This window comes from Elgaria multicarinata, chromosome 1 (assembly GCF_023053635.1).
Source record: "Elgaria multicarinata webbii isolate HBS135686 ecotype San Diego chromosome 1, rElgMul1.1.pri, whole genome shotgun sequence".
NCBI lineage: Eukaryota > Metazoa > Chordata > Lepidosauria > Squamata > Anguidae > Elgaria > Elgaria multicarinata.
Window position 1 is genome coordinate 27,339,248 of NC_086171.1, and position 20,046 is coordinate 27,359,293.

The 20,046-nt window shown below is 42.6% G+C and overlaps 1 protein-coding gene across 3 annotated transcripts in view; it reads left to right on the forward strand.

The window, feature by feature from the left end:
• The first annotated feature begins 1,090 nt into the window (after positions 1 to 1,090).
• Positions 1,091 to 20,046, forward strand: part of ZEB1 (zinc finger E-box binding homeobox 1) — a 95,247-nt gene continuing 76,291 nt past the window's right edge. For 2 of the 3 annotated variants that reach the window (XM_063125259.1, XM_063125250.1), the window contains exon 1: positions 1,091 to 1,177. In XM_063125259.1, coding sequence (XP_062981329.1) covers positions 1,120 to 1,177 — 58 coding nt within the window. In that variant the 5' untranslated portion in view covers positions 1,091 to 1,119. Of the gene's footprint in view, positions 1,178 to 3,206; positions 3,619 to 20,046 lie in introns of those variants that run through there. The other variant, XM_063125267.1, reaches the window with a different exon arrangement.

Genomic DNA, 20,046 nt, shown 5'->3' on the forward strand with positions numbered 1-20,046 from the left:
GTGGCATTATAGTTTATTATATTATTATACTGACTTGTAATTTTGTCGTGTATTTTAAATGTTTATGTTTTAATATATATATTTTTGTACATTTCTTTTCCTATGTTTTACAACGTATATTTTAAACTTTGTAAGGCCACCTTGAGGCCCAGTATTGGGCAAAAGGTGGGATACAAATAAATATAATAATAATAATAATAATAATAGTTTTGCATAAGGGCAGTATGATCTTGGCAGTTTTATTTTCAATTCCTTTGCACCAGAGATTCGTATAAGGGGAGAATGATCTCGGCAGTTTTATTTTTGATTCCTTCCCTAATTATACCTAACGTAGAATTTGCTTCTTCTTTTTCCCCTCATAGCAGCCGCATACTGGGTCGACACTTTCATCGAGCTGCCCACCACAACCCCAAGACCGCAACCCCACAACTTCCCATCTTCTTTCAGTGCCAATAGTTGTCCACCAAATGTCAGTTCATTCCCATTGGTCATTCAGAAGCAGCTCTGCCTGTGTGTGTGTGTGTGTGTGTGCGTCCCTTCCCCCCCACCATGGAGGTGGATAATCGGGGGGGGGGGGAGCCCCGACTAACGGAAACCCTGGACAGCGGGAGCAGCATGAGGGACTGAGGCGCGCTCGCTTATACATTGGCCACTTCTCGCGCGCTCACGCAGCTTTGCGCGCCTGAGGAGACCCCTCTCTCTCTCTCTCTCTCTCTCTCTCTCTCTCTCTCTCTCTCTCTCTCTCGCCCCTCCCATTGGGCGCTCCCCCCTTTAAAAGGGAAACCCCCCTCGCTTTCCCAGCCGCTCTCTCAGTATCCCCCCCCCTCCCCGCGCACTATAGAGTACCTGCGTGCGGCGAGCAGGGAGAAACTTTTCCCTCCTGCCGGTTCAAACATGCTGCCGTAAAGCGGCCGTCTCCCCTGGCAACAAGGTTCCGGCGGCCGAGCACTAGGTGTAGGAAGGTGATGTAAAAAAGTAAAAAAGAAAAAAAGAAACACAGACACACCAAACCACCCAGTGTCGTAAACCAGGTCCGGGCGGGGGTTGAGGGGGGGGGGAGAGCAGCGAGGGGGAGGGGGGAGGAGGTGACTGGAGCATTTAGACACAAGCGAGAGGATCATGGCGGATGGCCCCAGGTGTAAGCGCAGGAAGCAGGCGAACCCGAGGCGCAATAACGGTCAGTCAGCTCCGCCGGGCAGCGGCCCGTGCTACGCTGGGGCCGCTCAGGGGACCGGGCCGGGGGTCGGGCTGAGCTCTTGAGTGAGGGGGGAGAAAGGGAAGGGGACGCGGCGGAGGGGGGAGAGAGAGAGAGGCGAGAAGTAGAAAGTAATTTCCCGGGTGCTCCTCGCTGAGAGCCCGGCTCCCTCTGCACCGTTAGATCCGCTACCTGGTGCCTGCCTGCCTGCCTGCTTGCCTGCCTCCCTCCCTCCTCGCTCTCGCTCCCCGCCTAGCTGCCTCCTTCTCCGCCTAGCGGTGCCTCCTCGCTCAGCCTGCTGCTCGCGAGCCCTCGCCCGCCCGGGGACCGTTACACGCCGTCCTTCCTCGCTGCTTCTTTCTCCCGTCCCCCCGCCCTTCATTGTGCCCGGGCGGCGGCATCGTCCGGTCCTTCCGCCCCGCGTCCCTTCCCGTGCGGAGGGCCAAAGGGGCTCCACACACTCCGGTCCTTCCTTCCGAGGAGGAGGCCGCTCCCTCGCCTCTCGGCGACCTTCGCAGCCCCAACTTGGAAACTTATTACCTGAGCTCAGGCGGGTCCCGCCGGCCTCCGACTGGGGGGCGACGCCCCCACCAGCCCCGTTCCCCAAACTTTTTCGGGGGAATCATCCGCCTCCTCCACCTCCTCCTCCCCTCACGTTGGGAAAGTCCGAGTGAAACGTAGCGCTTTGCTGGTTTCCCTCTGACTGCTTTTCCCCCCTTCCTAGTTTGTTGTTGTTTTGGGGTGCTGCGGATCGGGGTTGGGGGGGGGCGCATGGAGACACTTTAGTTTGGGTCTGGGGAGAGAAACTGCGTGTAAACTCTCCAGCTACCTGGTTGCCAGACGGGCAACGAAATGTCGGGGCAGGATGACTATAACGGGGACTCCGTTCTCTGGAGTGTGGCGTGTTTTGGCCCCGACGGGGAAAGAAGAGGAAAAGGGGGGGGAGGGTGCGATTGAAGCACTGTTGCTTGCTGCAGTGTGTATTGATTTTATTTTTATTTTTTTGCCAGGGAAACGCACCACATGCGCACCCCTGAGATCGCCTTGAAAGGGACCCCCTCCTCCTCCTCCTTTCTCCCCCCTCCTCCCCTTTCTGCTTTTTCGCTTCTCTCCCCCCCCCCCACGCCGTACTTTCGCCTCCGCCTCTTTTAGTGCCTGCAGTGCATGTTGATTTATCTCCGTAGCCATTGAACATATTGTTTCTCCTCCCACACCCCCGCCAACCTCCAGATCTTGGCAGAAGTGTTAGAAGTGGGGTGGGTGTTCTGAGTTTTATTTATTTATTTCTCCCCTCCTTTATCAACGTGGTGGGGGGGGCAGGGAGGAAAGCTTCTCTGTGGGTTGGGGAGGGAACGTGAATCAGCTAAGTTTCTCTTTCTCGCCCTCTTCTTGGATTTCGAGGTACCTGTTTGTGTCATAATCATAATAATGGGTGGTAACGGTTTGGCCGCTGCGCCCCCCCCCCCGCGCTCCTCCTTAGCTGGCGATGAACTGCTACAGCCTATATAAGGAATGACGCTTACTTTTCAGATTTAAGGGCTGTCTCTTTTCTTTCTCTGTCTTTTGGTACATACGTATTACTTTGAAACGAGTTCGGAACCTACGTTGAAAAGTGGGGGAATAAATACACAAAACTTACCTTGTTGTTGGATTGGTTTTTTTCCTCTTCTAGAAAATAACGGGGAAGCTGGTGACTTCATAGGATGTAAATCGGGAGGTTTTGTAATCTTTTTTGGCAGGTTTTTTTTTTTTTTAAGCTTTCGTGTGGCATTTCCTGTATACGGTTATGGACAGAAAGGGTTATAGCGGTTGATCCGAGATCATGACGTTTTGCACGGTTTTTTTTTAAAATATATCCGAGAAGGACTTATGGTTTCCCGGGGGTGGGAGGGCGCAACGACTTAATGATACTTAACGTGTGAATCGGGCACATAAACATTGGCCTCCTAACAAGTTGATCTGATGGTTGTGAAACTAGTCGTTCCAAGCTCTGGGGTGGGTTTATTTATAGCACGTATCAGGATATATACGGGATATTACAATGCTAATTTCCTGTTTTAGACCACACGTTTGTGTGTGTGTGTGTGTGTTTAATGTTGAGGCTATATTAAAGGTAAGTTCAGAAAGTGTTCCTTTCGTTACCTTATTTAAAATGTTAATGATAGAGAAAGGGGGCTTTTCTTGTTGCTGACGACATGTGTGTGACATGCGAGTCTGAACCACCCAGTCTCTGGGCAGGAGCTGTAAACATGTTTACCTGCGCAGGGAAGAAAATGGATTTTCTCTTAAATATACCCATAATTGGAATACCATACTTCTAAAGCATATCAACAGATGCCTTGAGAGAGTGCCTAAATACCTTGCTTTTGAAATCATCGGGGGAAAAGGGATTCTGACGCTGCAGCAAATGGCAACTTGTGCAGGTAGAAAAAAAAATGGTGTGTGAGGTTTCTCTAGCATGCATGTCAGCCTTCTCCTGTCTGCTGCTTTCCTTCTCAAGGGAGGGATTTATTTACCATGCTTGCTGTCAGTGCTTTTCCTTTGTGCTTAATATTAGAAAAACAGATTTGAGGCTGTTTAGCACAAACGTTTTGTCTGCAGCATGTATGACTTGGAGAAAACAAAAGGTGTATGGGATACAATGCTGTTCAGGTATTTTTTTTTCATTTTTCATGATTTTTGGTTGAAATCACACCTGTGTGTTCTCATTTTGGAGAAAAGCGTTTGCTTTATTATTGGGTGGTTCTAATAATTGTAACAAATCAAGAATAACTTGAGCTGCTGTACATTAACCATTACTGGATAGGCTATATAACAGATGCTGGATAATAGAGATTTCTCAGCATTAGGTTCCTGTTTGACTTGCAAATGTTTACTGATCAAAATTGCTAGAGGAAGTTAACCCTTAAGCCTTGGCCACAAATAGGCAATTGAAATTATTTCTGTACCAAATCTTTTTCATAAAGGGGCTGTTGATCTCTTGCCTTTCAAAGATAGGTACCATGTCTGCTGCAAATCCTGTGTAATATTTTTTTCTGTCACCAGTCTTAAGGTTGGATAGATTATGATAAACTGACCTCCAGAAGTGTGATTTTTTTTCCTGGTTGTAATACCAAATTAAGTGCTGCTGCTGCTACAGAGTAATATGCGCTGCTTTTAAGAAAGGACTTATCAAACACTTTCTGCTCCATGTACTTCCCTCCTTATTAAACTGTAAACTGGAGCCACTACCTTTTCTCTCTTCTCCCCCATCCCCTTAGTAGTATAAAGGTATATTATCTTTGTATGTTAACTCAGATGTATCTGAGATTTGCAATTTTAAATCTCTACATATCATTACTGTGCTATCATCTCGTCAGTTGGCTAGTACAAGGTGCTAGTATAACATTTTAACACTGTCAGAGGCACCTGGAAAAACGTCTGGCATTTTCTCTCAATGAGATTAAGCTCAGTCCATAATCTTAGTAAAATTAGTCCCATAACTTTCCTGAGTACATGAATGTAATGGTTGTCCTGTAAATATGTTTTGAAGGCTGTAAGTTTAGTACATCTGAAAGAAATTTTATATGTTCCAAATTTTGCAACTTTAATTGCAGACATAAGAATTTAATTTTTTCTCAAAGCTTTGCCTGAAGTGGTGTTAATAGAGTTCATAAGAAATCCAAGCTATTGATCTGCATTCAAGAACTAAGAATTTAAGTAATATAAAAATATTCCTAAAACACGTTTAATGCTGGAGAAATCTTGTGACTTTAAATATTAAACACCGGGAAGTGGTTTAGTATAATTTGATCTAACATTCATAATCCATACACACCAAAAAAAAAAAAAAAAAAAAGCACTAAAAGTGGGCTGACACCGGAATTTTGAGTTGAAAAATTTAGTGCTTTCTGAGATGCAGAAAGAAGTATGAAAATTTGAAGTATGACATCTTGGGTTAGAACATTTGTACAACCTGAAATTTTTTCACCATGGTTTAGTTTACTTCAGTGCACGTCTAGTTTAGGCAAAATAAAAAATGGCATAGCCTTGCCACCATAGCCAATGGTGAGGGATCATGGAAGTTGTAGCCATAACAACTGGAGGGCCACATGTTGTCCACCTTTGAATTTACCTTATTACCCGGCTAAGCGTAGCCTTTTCTGTTGTCTGAACCCAGACAGCATGGCTTGTTTGAGGGTTGTTTCCCTCTCATACAAGCCATGCCGCGTGGGTTTAGACAACATGACAAACTGAACCCAGGCAAGTAATTTAGAAAATGGTGCCCTGCACTTGCCACAGCTTAAACAAGCCAGCATGGTGTTCATGTGAACCAGCTCATTTTAGAAGTAGCACACATAAAGAGCACGCCCACCCCCAGGATGCTGTCTGCCAACCCCTCTACCCTTCTAGGACATTCCCTAAAATTTACAGATTACGTTTTCTGGGTGGCTGAGCTTGCTTTAAATAGTATTTGGCTCCAGCCACCTACCATTTTTATTTTCTACGAATGCCTCTTAGTCCACTTGAAGCATGCCTACTTCCCACTTCACTTTGCAGCATGCTGGCTGCCCAGTTAATGTGTGTTTGTTTTTAATTAAAATATGTATGTTAACGTTTTTAAAAAAAATCCAGGGAGCCTTGGAGCCACCAACTAATGTGCCTATGAGCCCATTGGTGCCCATGGATTCCACACTGGGGAACCCAGTTCTAGATCAAGTTGGTACAGTTATCCGTTGAATCTTAAATTGCTCTCCCCTGAGTGTTATTGTATCACCTGACTAGTGGCTCCTTAGCTAATATATGTTGTTTTTAAAGGGGAAATGCATATCTTCTCTTTCTACTATGTGCAAACATAAGTGTATACAGTACCATAGATACAACATTGGTGTATGCTCGAGTCTAGTAAATAATGACTTTTTTAGTGCTTTATATATCTGTATTTTTCTGAAGTGAATGTTCATAATAGAGCTACTCATAATATGTTAAGCAAATAATTACTAGATGGCAGATGTTGTCATGCATTTTTGTTATGCTTGTCTTGTGCCTTTTTCTCATTTTATGTTGCTGTGAAAAAGATGATGCTGTAAACTTGCAATAACTTGAAAGCTCCAAGCATAACAAACAGGTCTGTATAGCAAAAGTGGTAACAGTTTCCATGGAAATACTATCCAAAAGTTTAGCTCGTGATCATGAGGTTGCTTTTTGTAATTAAGCAACCTAAAACTATCACTACATTGTGGCTTATGCAGTGACATCTTTGAAGCTAGTACTTCAGTGTGAATCTACAGTAAGCACCATGTAATCCACTCTAGAGCTCCTTGGAAGAAGGGCAGGATACAAATACAATTAATAGTTTCAAAGTGGTCCACTATGCAAACTCCAGTTGCTTCAGTGATGTTGAGAACAGAGATTTTGAGAATACCATCAGTAAAAGACTGATTTATTACCAGGCTTTTAAATGCCACTTTTGTGCAAAGTCATACAACAAGCAGGGAATGATGACTAGTCCAAGGAAGAGGAAATGCTGAGACTCCACTCTTGTGGTTGTGTAGTGCCATCCACAGTGCCATGTATCAGGATGTTGTTAAGTGGGCTGTATTGTCTGCTGATAGCCTCAACAGGCAGTTTCTCTCATCACTGGATCATGCAAGTGAAAATGTACCTGACAACGTTCTAATTCTGGGCAATCAGTACATGAACTCTTCCTATAGCAACCTGATTGGAAGAAATCTAATAAGGAAAACCTGTTCCTGCCACTAAACCAGAACAGATAGAATTCTCCATAGTCAGTGAAACCATGAGCCATATAATCTGTGAACCTAACTTTGTACATTGAGACTTTTTTAAAGGATTGTGTGGCTAGGATTGTTCAATATTAAGCAGCCATACATATTGTGAATGCCTAGAAGCAGGATTTTTCTTGAAAAGTTTTTCATTCCACGTCTCTAACTTTTCCATGTTTTAAAAAATGGAATATGACAATACTCTTTGAACAATTGAAAGTGATAATTCTCTCCTCATGAACTCTTGGAAGTACTGTCTTGCACTTAGCGTGCAATGCTGTCCAAATAGTTGGCAGCCTCCAAACTTGGAGGCTGCCAACTATCCAATGCAGGGCGGGAGGATAGCGGAGGCTCTGCACTCCAGCTGCCCTGCTTTTCTGCTAGACAAGTGATTTTGCCCATATAGTCGCAGCACCTTGGAGATTGTGGGGAGGAAGCTAGGACAGCCGGACCAGTCTTCTCCCCTCCCAACTCCCAGGAACGCCCCCTTTTCCTATGAGCGCAGAGCGGAAGGCTGCACAGTTTTCTCCATGTTGACTAAAAAGGGGAGAGGGTGGGATGTGTGGTTTCCTGGCTCCAAGCTTGAAGCCAGGAAACTGAACTATGCCTAGTCGCTCTCTTGTGGGAGTAGGACTGCTCTCCCCAAAACATTATTCTAAATATTAGGTGAATATAAGTTGCATGTATTCCATGAATATCTTTCAGGCACATTAATGCAATTGTATGTGTGTCTCAATAGTGGTTTTGTAAGACAGGTATTCCAGTATCAGTATGTTGTGGTTATGTCAAGCTCCATTAGGATTGTAAGGAAGGCTAAGAGTATGTGAATGTCTAAATTCCCCACCTCGTGCCTGATTTATTTCCTTTTAGTTACCAATATGCACTGTAATTGACACTGTCGAAATCTGAAGTATGGTTCAGATGTAGGAAGTGACATGCTCTTTAAAAACAATCTACTTGGGGGACAAAAATATCTTGTTTTTTGGTTCTAAGGTGTTTTTTTATAGTCACGTATTACCTGCTTTGGGGGGGTGGATGGGAAGAGAAGCGTGAAAGAGTACCAAGAAATGGAAACTGTCTGCAACATGGTGGCCACAGCTGTGGCTTGTCCTGTAATGAGTCATCTGTATCAGGTTCTGCCACAAGCTGGTGGGGGAGTCCTGTGAAGGCGGCTACCTCACTAACGTAAATGAAGGCTACAGAAGAGACTGCAGTTGGGTCCATGGTACTTGCCGTTGTCCAGAGCTAAAGGGGCAAGGCCTCTCTGACAATAAAACAAGGAGCCATTCGACCTGAGCCTATGGATGTTGGAGAAGTCTACGACAGAATCAAATGAGTTCTACTCTCTATGATTCCGACCCACAGATTCTACAGTGGACTGGCTTTTCCCAAGTTGCATAGATTCCACGGACTTGTAGACCAGCTTTTTTTTTTTTAACTTTCTGGTAGTTTACTCAAATTTAGCCATAGAATAATACGTCAAATAAAAAAAAAACACTGGCCACAAATACACATATCTCCCATAGGCTAAAGCATGAAAATATGGGTGGGGATTTGCACAAATGCAAATTTGGGAAATTGCAAGAATCCAATTCTGTCAATGAGTAGCAATGAAAGGCACCTGGCAATAGGTGAAATCTATGCTAGAGCTGCACAGGAAAATGGCTCTTTACAGCCACCGTAGTGTGTGGCAGTAGATATATTAAAAACAGAGAGCCCCCCTCCCCCTGTGGTAACTTTAAATTGTGGCTCGGCTCTCGGGGGAGGACGCAATTTAAAGTTAAATCCCGGTGGCGGTGGGATGTTAATGGGGAGGGGACTCACCTGGATTCATGACCAACCTTGTGCCATCTTTCCCAGGTGGGCGGGGGGATTGGCCCAGCACCTCCCTGAGGCTTTGGTGCTGATCTGCTTTAGCCTTGGTGTGCCTCGAGCTGACCCGGTACCACTTCAGATTCAGGCTGAGTTGGGCTGAATCAGCCCACCTCGACTCAGATTCAGTCCAAGGCGGTGCACAGCCCTAATCCATACATCCTTACCTGAGCCTGCTGAAGAGGTAGAAAGTATGCATTTCTGTAAGTATATTTAGCGAAAAAGCAACCAATGTTTAACTTTGCTCATGAAGCAATTACTTTCCCTCCCTACAACTCAACCATCTACAAACCCTCTCCCCACAAGTGTATGTGAGGGACAGGGAGTTTGGTTTTAAACCCCTGTACTTATTGCTTACTTTTACCAATGATGTTTGGGAGGGCCTGAGATGCATGGCACCTGTTCTTTCCCTGGAATGGGGGGTGGTGGTGGTGGAGGAAACAGAAGGGCTTGGTTATTTGTGAACAGACTCATTGTGTTTGATGGTAAGACTCTTGGGGTAGATGGTGTACATCCAATGTCCTCTTTCTCTACCTTTTCACCACTTTCCCCCATTCCCTATTAGCTTTCAACGTGCTGTTAAGATATATTTCTAAGTAGGTTTGTGTGTGAGAGAGTTACCTTGATTGGAGGGAATTGTATCAACCTTGCAGACGGTACTTGCTAGACAAACTACTGATCAGTGAAAAACAGCAACAAAAATGAATGGGGAATTTACACTGTTCTCCAGTACTGACATGACAGTTTATTCTATTAAAAGGAATGAGGGAGACTCATTTAGAGTTGTTTGAAAAAGTCAACTAACATGCTGGCTGCAGGACAGCTGCAGCTTGTTGGGCTCCTGCTTGGCTGAGGGTGGTAACTAGGGAATGATGCTACTGGTTGCCTGCACTTACACAAAACAAACCATGATCAGAACTAAAGTTAGCAGTCCTTTGCTTTCTAATTTCAGACGCCCTGCAATGTAAATCTTTAGGCTATGCTCCTTTGCTCATCAGAGGAGGATCTTTTTGTTCAGGCAACCAGGATGATCAGGGGTCTGGAAACAAAGCCCTATGAGGAGAGACTGAAAGAACTGGGCATGTTTAGCCTGGAGAAGAGAAGATTGAGGGGAGACATGATAGCACTCTTCAAATACTTGAAAGCTTGTCACACAGAGGAGGGCCAGGATCTCTTCTCGATCCTCCCAGAGTGCAGGACACGGAATAACGGGCTCAAGTTAAAGGAAGCCAGATTCCAGCTGGACATCAGGAAAAACTTCCTGACTGGTAGAGCAGTACGACAAAGGAATCAGTTGCCTGGTGAGGTTGTGGGCTCTCCCACACTAGAGGTCTTCAAGAGGCAGCTGGACAATCATCTGTCAGGGATGCTTTAGGGTGGATTCCTGCATTGAGCAGGGGGTTGGACTCGATGTCCTTATAGGCCCCTTCCAACTCTGCTATTCTATGATTCTATGTTGGGAGAATTCAGTTATGCTGAATCACTTTGTTTTTGTTTTGTAAGTTTTTAAATATACTTGTTCGTATTTACACCCTTTTTATGTTTTTTTTAAATCCCAGGCGGCTAACACAACCCTGTAAAGTACATTTAATACCACATCGATGGACCTAGTTGTGTTTCTCCCTCTTCTGTTAGCTGCAGGGTGTGTATGTGTGTCTGGGTAGTAATTGGTTCCAGTAGACCAATAGAAATTTTGCACAGTGCGTACTGATGTGTTGTCTTTAGGTTTAATGGGTATCTTTATGGCATGTCCTCTATTTTTCTAGAATAGAGAAGCAGTGTCACCTGGCATGACTACTTTCATCAACTAAAACATGAGCTTGAGCAGAATAAAAAAAAGATAGACAACTACTTTATTTCTTCAATTCTAAGACGCCATCGATTGTAAGACGCACACTAATTTCAGTACCACCAACAGAAAAAAAGCTTTGATTCTAAGAAATAATAAACGCACCCATGATTCTAAGACACACCCCATTTTTAGAGATATTTATATGGGGGGAAAAGTGTGTCTTCGAATCGAAATACGGTATTTAAAATGAACTCTAGATTTTGGAATATGGCCTAACTGTAGCTATAGTTTAATCTAGGGCTGAGCAGCTTTCAGGCTTGCAGCATCTACCTTGTTTTTTTACTAGAACCTTGAGGGCTGCCAGCTGCACCCTGGCACAAAAGGCTTACACTTATAATTAAAGAATTCTGAGTCCAGGAATTTGTTCTGAGTACCAAAACTGAATGGAGTTCACTGTCCTTCCTCACAAAAATCCACTCTTGATTACTCCAAGCTTTCTTTATTTCAGCAGTATTGGGGAGGAGTCATTTTTCTGCTATTGTACTGTTAAACAGTTGGGAGTCAGAAGTCATTGCCGATCTACTGCAGATTTTTCTGTAGATCCAGATCTGCTTTCTGATCAATATTTGATTTAATCCACCTTCCATACGTTTTATGCTCTTTAAAAAAAAAAGTATGGAAGGTAGATTTAATCAAATGTTGGTCAGAAAGCAGATCTGGATATAACTTTCAAAGATCTCACCTTGGGTAGGGAAGTTTTTTAAAAAAACATGGTGAGGTATTCATGGTGAGCAGACATGTTCAGTATCATTGATTCTCTAAAGGATAGTCAAGTGCTACTTTAAAACATGTCTAAAACTAGTTGTGAGCCAAATGGTGGTCGGTTGTGTTTTACAAACTGTTGTAACTCCAGCTAAACATCTGTTCTCCTTTGGTAACATTTCACACTCCTTGGGGAAGAGTGTGAAACTATTTGCAAGGGGGTAGCATTTGAGGAGAAAAAGAGTGTAGTCTTGTTGCCAAGGCAGCCTGTAGTCACCAGTAGTTGGGACAGAACTACTGATAGGAAATGAGGATGTTGTTCTTCCATATTGCATTACTTTCAATGGAATATGCCTTAAAAAGGCATATTCCCCATCTACATTTTGCCTCAGTTACTGTTGTGTATTTATGCACGATTATATCAAGATCACTGAAAGTCTTGCCACACAACCCTGGTAGGTTTGAAACAGACAGCAAGGCAGGGGCCATTTTGTCTCCCCCATCCCAATCCAAAATAAGGGCAATGGGAGAGTTTCATCTTCCCCTCAAGAACTCACCACAAATGTATCTATAGGGGGCTGCGGGGGCCACACCAAGGGTGGTGGAGGCCACATGCAGGCTGCATGTTGCCCACCTCTGATCAATATGGTGCCGTGACACTGTTGGAAGCCCTAGAAATGGTGCCACCGCCTTATACCAGTCTGGACTGGTGGGAAAAGACAACTAAGAGGTTTTTTTCAAGGACTTATGGAGGTGTTTGCAATCATGCAGAGAGATGGAGGTGAAAAGTGGATCTTCAAGGGAGTAGCTATCAGGTGGTTGCTGCAGGCAGAGCAAGGGGCAGGACCAGGCCAAATTGTGCTGAGCCAATCCTGCCCAAAGCTTCCCCAAGCAGAGCAGCAACCACCTGAAGGCTCACTTTTCACTTCCTCCTCTGTGCAAGACCCTTCTCTGCTTCAAATGTTCAGCTAGATAAGGACAGTGGGGATAATCCTTGCAGTTGCTGAAACCTAGTATAGCTCTGTGGAATATCTTCACCTCATATCCAACTCCAAGTTGGAGTTAGAAAAGGAAATTGTTTGGTACTGGTTGCCAAGATATTTGGAGTGTCTTGGCTGCCCAATTCCAAAATAGCAGCCCAGCCACTTTCTCCATCTTTGAGCTGAGGGATCTTCTCTGTAGTTGAGCTGTGTTTCTGAGCACAGCACTCTAGCAGTGACAATCCCTGCCCTTTCCCTAGCACCAAACTGAAAGGAAGGCTAGGACTTGTCTCATCACTCTTCAACAGCAAGCAGGTAAACATTTGCCGTGGCACGTGGAACTATGAGAGTAATTGAGTAGTTTAGAAAAAACAAGAATATTCACTTTAGTGTGTCTCGAGTATTTGCACAACGTTCTGGGGCAGCTGTTGCATACTTAACACTGGCCCTTTATTTATTTAGGAATTTATATTCAGCTCTTTCAGTGCTAGCTTGCAACAATTACAAAATAAAATAACCTGACATAAAATACGTTAAACAGAAAGGTTCTGCACATAAACAAAGACATTGGATAGGATATTATCTACCTGGTAAAACCACAGCCTTTCAGCCATCTGATGGAATATAGCAAGAGAGGGGGCTAGCTGAGCCTCAAAGGGAAAAATAAAAAATAAAAATCCATAATTTAATCACAACCATTGAGAAGGCCCTGTCTCTTGCTGAAAGTCAGCAGGGGAATCTCGAAAGCCTCAGAAGCACCTCATGGGCTCATTTAACTGTTAATTGAGCTATTAGCGTTATATAAGAATAGACACACTTCTCTAGCTGGTATCTTAAATTGGACCAGGGTGCAACCTGCTTCCACAGAGTTCACTTTTCCTCTTCAGCAGGCCAAAGCAGCAACTGCTCTCGGTCAGATGTGGGTAAAGAAAGGTTTGCCTTGTGCCCCTTTCCCTTGGAGCCGAGTTTGGGGGCAGGCAAAGCGTTCCTCGCTGCATTTCCAGTAAGCTGCAGTTGTTGCTTAGGGAAGCTTTGGGCAAGGTTTGGTCAGCCCAAGCAACCCTGCTTTTGCCAGCTGCTCTACCTGCCGCATCCATCTCAAAAATTGATGAAAGATGGATAAAAGAGAGCAAAAAAATTCCACAGCTGCTTCATCCTTGCAAACATAGAGGAGACAGGCCAATGCAAACCAATATGGAGAAACTGGTGGCATTTTGGATAGAAGTGAGGTAGGGGCAGAAGCAAAGGTTGTGGAGTAGGGGGTCAAAGAATAATGATGGAGAGGGGAAGCCCTTTGCCTACCTCATCAGTGAAATTTTCACAGACCTTCTCATGACTTGTATATAAGCAAGTTCCCAGGCTTGTATCCTCCTGCCCTCTACACAGACGGCACAAATATATATGCAACTGCTTTTACTCTTTCCTATTGAGTGAACGGCTGCCAATCACATATGGGCTAAAGTAAAGTGTACTCAAAACACTAGGCAAAACCTGGCCCCTGAACATGACACAGGGCAGCCTGGCCTATTGCTGACAGGAAATTAGAAAATGTTGGGAATGTGCATGCATAGTCCTGCCACCCACAGTTCCCTGAATTGTACAGGATCTCCTTCCTGTTATAACAATGGACATTTTGATAATAGAAAATCACTGTTTGAAGATGTGGGCAAAACCTAAGGATTACCTATAGCTTCAAAATCTTTGTTTTGTGTAATCTCAAAATATGCCAAACCTTTCAACATATTTAGTTTACACTTTGCCCCCGGCCTTCTATTTCATAGAAGGTGAGCATTCACTGAGATCTACAGATCAGCCCCCCTCTGTTTGTCCCGTCACCTGTGCAGGTACATTGGACAGCAACCAGGGAAGAGCCTTTTTCTGTAGTGGCGCCCCTGTCTTTGGAATTTTCTCCCCCCTGCAGTGTGACTGGCTGCCAGGTGATTTTGTTTTAGGCGATTAGCCATGTCCCTTGAGGTGCCAGCGTATGCGGCGTCTGGAGAAATTCAAATCAGATAGTGGCGTACCCTAGTAAACACACCCTGAGTGTAAAGATCGTTTCAGAAAAAGAGCCTATAGCTTTCTAACCAAGTGGTGTTGTTTGGAGAATGTAACCATTATGCTGTTTACCGTATGATTTTTTCAATAAAAGAACTCACTGATGTGAGTGTCTCGTGTCAGCTTGCCAGCATGTATGAATGCCAGAGGGAACAGGCATTAACCCGACACTGGTACTGTTTTTAATGGTGTTTATGCACCTCTTGAAAACTTATCTGTGTATCTGCCACTTTATGATTTTAATATCTAGCTTCGTAGACTTTATTTTCATTTTTGTCTGTGCATTTTATTTTAATGGTTGTTTTTAATGCATTTTGTACATTGTCTTGTAATTTGATAATGTTGGGTATATATAAATATTTCAAGGGTAGGTTAACCCAGTGCCATCCAGATGTTTTGGAATATAACTCCCATCTCTCCTGACAGTTGCCCATGCTGGCTGGGGTTGTTGGGAGCTGTAATCCATAACATCAAGAGAGCACTAGGGTGCCTAAAAGTGTGCTATTAGTGTGGGGGTGGGAGAGAGCTCCAATTAGCTTCACTGGAGGTTTTTTTTCCTCCCTGTGGAAATATCAGGCACAAGAGGCCTGATTTGGATTAGGATTGTAGCATGGGACAAAAAGTTCCATCGTACAGACCAGGTTGATTTTTAACACAATTATAACTGGTTATTACACATATTTGTATCTTTGCCAGTATGAATAGTTGAGGTCTGTACTTGTAAAGTTCCAACCCGATATTCTCCATGGTTTGACTGTCAAGAATGATCAATTGCAGTGTTTGGGAACAATTCCAATTGCAGTCAGGCTGCAATATGACTATTCTTTACTCATAGATTCTAACAGCCTGATCTGAAACCTCTGATTAATATGTGAAGTTCTTGCGTAAGACTTTTATTTACTTCAGTTTTGGGTACCGTTGCATCCGCACATTCCTACTGAAGTGAGTATGACAGTCCCTGCTGATATAGCAACCTCATAGAGCTCTGGATTGTGCTATAATGTCTCTTGTAACTTTAAAAAATCTTCTGTTTCCTTTCAGTTCTGGAATATTTTGTATGTACAGCAAAAACTTATTTCCTGTTGAGGGTTTTGTTACTTCATATTTGGGAGTCAGTTTGGGTGAAGTTTGGTTTCTATGTTGTAATTCAGCGTTGGTATTAATAGTGTGACCCAGTAAGATGTGTCCACATCCTCTAAAGCATATCTTTAGAAGGAAAAATCTCTGGCATTTTTTATCTTTTTGTTTTTGTTAAATCTAAAGAACTAGTGGGGTTGACTGGATTCTAATTATTTTTTATAGGAAATGATTTTTAGATATTGGGCATGTTTTCCAAACTTATAAACAGTTTTACAACAAGACCAATGCAGTTTCTTGCCTCTGAAATTCGTGGTGTAAGGACTTGAGCATAAGCTCTGGTAGTAGTAGTAGTAATATTGGGTTTTTTAATATTATTGTGATGTTTTCTGTTGTGCTGGTCTATGACTGAAATAAACATTCATTCATTCATTCATTATTATCATCATCATCATCATCATACCATTGTCTCCTGCAAATTTGGTTTGACAATTGATTTCAGTGGCTGCCACCTTAGTGTCTCCAAAATGGGTAATTCGAACTATAATGATAAATAATAATTATGAAGCTTGAACCAAGAGACAAGACAGGACTCCCCCCCTTCCAGGCTGTTTCCTAAAGTGACAGCAAAATATCCCTACTTATAGTAGCAGGTACCGCTGTCATTTCTCTTGCTTTATGAAGCCCGGTTTTTCAGGCCAGACTTCTTTTAGTCACTTCTAAAACTGTTCCTTCTGTAGAAGAATGCAATTAAAACAGTGTTATGTGAAGGCTTTTGCCGATATTTGAATACGGGCATTCCATACAAGCTGGTGGTACCTAAATTATTGACCAAAAGCATTTGGTTTGCCAAATCAAGATTTTCTCAAAATAAGTAGTATCCAGAGGATTGACAGATCCATATCAGACTTTTGTTGGCAGCTGAAAAACTAACAACCTTTGACTCAGGAGAGCTTGCAAATGCCCTGACTTCACTTTCACTACATTCTTTGAGCCTGAATGCTTGTGAAATCAGATGTGTATTTAAATCTTTTCACACAGTGTGCCCAGGAGGGGGAAAAACAAAGCATGGGGTCAGCTTGTAGTAATCCCACATTTATCATACACTATTGTAGTGCTTTGTGGGGGTGGGGGTAGCTGCTCTTCGAAAATAGTATCCAAAATGACAACAATTATTGTTTTTTTCCTGCACTTTGTTCACAGGACATCAACTAGTTTTAAATATTAGTTATGTGGATAGTTGACTGGGCAGGCTGCTATCTGGTATGCTTGATGGCTATTTTGATCTGTGTGCTTATTGCATGATAGCAACAACAGTTGGGGAAATGCCTGAAGTGAAATTGTGGTGATTCCTCTCAGCAATAGATGTCAGAAAGAGGATTATTTTAAAGGCTTGAGGAAAATGATACTTAAGTTGTGTTATACCTCTTGTGAGTCCTACCACCAAGGGCCTTTTATGTAGCAGCACCTCAGCTGGGGGACTCTATTGCAAGGTCAGCTCACTCCATCCCTTTAAGACTAGACAGGCAGTAAAAACAGTTTGTTTCATCAGATCTTTGGCTTTTAAAATTGTGTGTGGTCTGTTTGTAAAAAATGGTCTGGGCTGGTTTGTTTGTTTTTTGCTTTTATGTTGTTGAGATTTTATTAGACATCACTTTGAGGGTCCCGGGGGGCAGAAAAGTGATACATACTTTTAATAAAATAAATACATAAATAAAAATACATCTAACAGTCGTTGGTGCTGTGAAATAAAGATGACTGCTTGTGTTGATCTTGAGTGTTCAAGACCTATAAATGCGATACTATGCACGCACACAGGATAAGGGCTTAAGTCTATATGGCAAAGGGCTTAATTACATTTTACAGTTTGTGTAAGGTACAATGCTTGCCTGTTGTGGAAGAAAAGCATTATTTAGTGGGAATTTTACAAAGACACTCTCCCACAGAAGTTGAAAGTGTCCCAAGTTAGGAAGTCAAGGTGGCTGATGATCAGTTGTGATAATTTTCCTTGTCTTAGCACTTCCAGTTTTATGAACCACAAATTCAGTATAATGTAGTAAACACAATTATATGATTATTGCCTTCATTTGTAAATAATAATAATAACAATCAAATACTCTTTTTAGACCCTTCTTAATACTAACAATACTGATTATCTGCAGTTTTGCTATTGAAAATAAGTTTTTCTTATTAGCTAGGACTTGTCATATAAATTCTAAGATTGCACTCTTAAGTGTGACAGTTATTCTCAGGCCCATATCAGGTGTGTCAATGGGTAGTTACTTTAAACAATGCTGTAAATAACAGCTATTTTTCAGTACAGTGGAACAAAGGGCTGGTCCCTAGTGTGCTTGCCAGGTAAGCTCTACACACACCTCCTTCCACTCCCTATTGCAGCCTTCCCCAACCTGGTGCCCTCCTGATGTTTTGGATTTCAACTCGCATCAGCGCCAGCCAGCATGGCCATTTTTGGGAATGCTGGGAGTTGTGATCCAAAACATCTGGAGGGCACTAGGTTGGGGAAGGCTACCCTGTTTCGTGTCGAGGCTAACTGTCAGGATGCATTATGAACTGGCCAGTAGTCTAAAATCCACTAGAGTAAATGTTTCTTAATGTAATTGTGTGAAGGTTTAAAACACTAGTCCGTTCTCTGCTGCTAGGACTGCTAATGCTTGCTTTTAGTGTACACTTTGCCTATAGCATGTCCTTGGTGTCAAAGATTCATTGAAAGAGGTCACACATTTGAGATTATTGGATAGCAACTTGCTCAAGGGCTGATCTTAAAAAATAATTTCTGTATAGCACAAGAGGAACAACTTCACCCTTTAGCACTTCTGTGACACTACCCCGATTTGGCATTAGTAACTTCATACCATGACAAAGGTAGGGGGAGAGGAGGGGTTGGGTGTGGAGTGTGGTGCGGGGTCAGGAAGAGCCTATTTAGTCTGTTTTTCCTATTTGCTGCTCCTTTACATAGTCTTACAGTAAAAAGAAATGCTGAGATTACCATGACCAGGTCACAAACAGCTTCTGTTGTAGTAAATTTCAGTCTTAAGGAGGAAAACAAGAGTTGCTGTGTGACTTTTCTGAAAGGTGTAGTTGTGGATGTGCACACAGTATTTAAAAATACGATAAAATGAACACTAAATACTTTACAAATATACATTGCTTTATTTCAGAGCCCCAGGATTTAATATAATTGTTTTCCTTTGCACAGCTATGGATAGTGGAATAATACTAAACCTGAAGATTCCAAAAATTTTATCAGAGTAATCAATATTTCTGCAGGCAGCCTTATAAAATGCCTTGTCACCAGATGGTGGTTTCTGCAGCTGATTCTGAGCCACACAGAATTTTCTTCTTCCTCTCACTTCCTCCCCTTAAGGGTAGAAGTTTACTTTTGACAAATTATTGCTTCCCTTATCTTTGCTTTTTCCTTTTCCTTTTTTTTTTTTTTTTTTTTTGCTTGAAACTAATTCATGCCATGTTGCAGGATAAGGTGGAAAGCTCAGCTATTTGTGTGTGCATAGGCGAATGTGAGGGACAGTTGATTAATGCCATGCCTTTTGGGATATAGAATAGGTTGAGAGCTAGTAAAAATAATCTTGTTTAGTTTTACAGCCTGCCTCATCCTGAAAACATGGAGCCAGTAACAAATCAGCCCAGCCCCTAGTGTGAAAACAGAATTTTTAAAATCCACTGAAATTCCTGCACCTTTCCTGAGTGAACCCTGAGTCTAGTTAGAATAGTTAGAATGATTGGCTTGGCATCAATATTTTGACGTATTAAAATATGTTAAGGCAGAGTTCTGAATCCAATCCTATGCTTTTTTACTCACAAGATCAGTGGAATTTACAAAACAGACACATGCTGACTATTTACTTATATGGTTCTTAACAGGCTCATTCTATCTTCTGAAAACTCCCCATAGAAAATTCTGTGACTTATTTGAAGGGTTTATTGTATCACCCAGGTATTTCAAATTAACTTTCTAATTTCTTCCCTCGATCAGTTTTTCTTAAATAAGTAGAGCATGTCCTTTGCTCTTTATCATGCACCCTGCCCAGCATCTGAGTTGCGCTTGCATGGTTTCTTCAGCCATTCCTCGTATCCTATCTCAAACACCTTTTATTTGTTGCTTCCCTAAGCATTGTTTTTTGCAAGCTGTTTAAAACTATGATACCTTGATACTCCTGATTATTGGCAACTGTCTTAAGCAGACAGAACTGACTTTCTTTTTGCCAAGGAAAGACAGGTTTTAAAACAACCTTTGTTTTAGGAAGTATAAATGGGAAAATCAATATTTAATCGCTTGATATAGCATTAAAACGTGATATGGGTCTGTTGTTTACAGTTAAACTTTATATTACCTATTTTATGCATATGAAATGCCAGATGAGAGCAACAACAGCAAGATAATGACTCTCTGGATTTTGCTTGTAGACTGTGAAAAAAATACAACACCTGCAGATCTCGCTAATCTAAAGCTACTTTGTGATATTCAGCCCGTTGCTTTGAATCTTCTCAAAATCTCAACCTGGTAGCTGC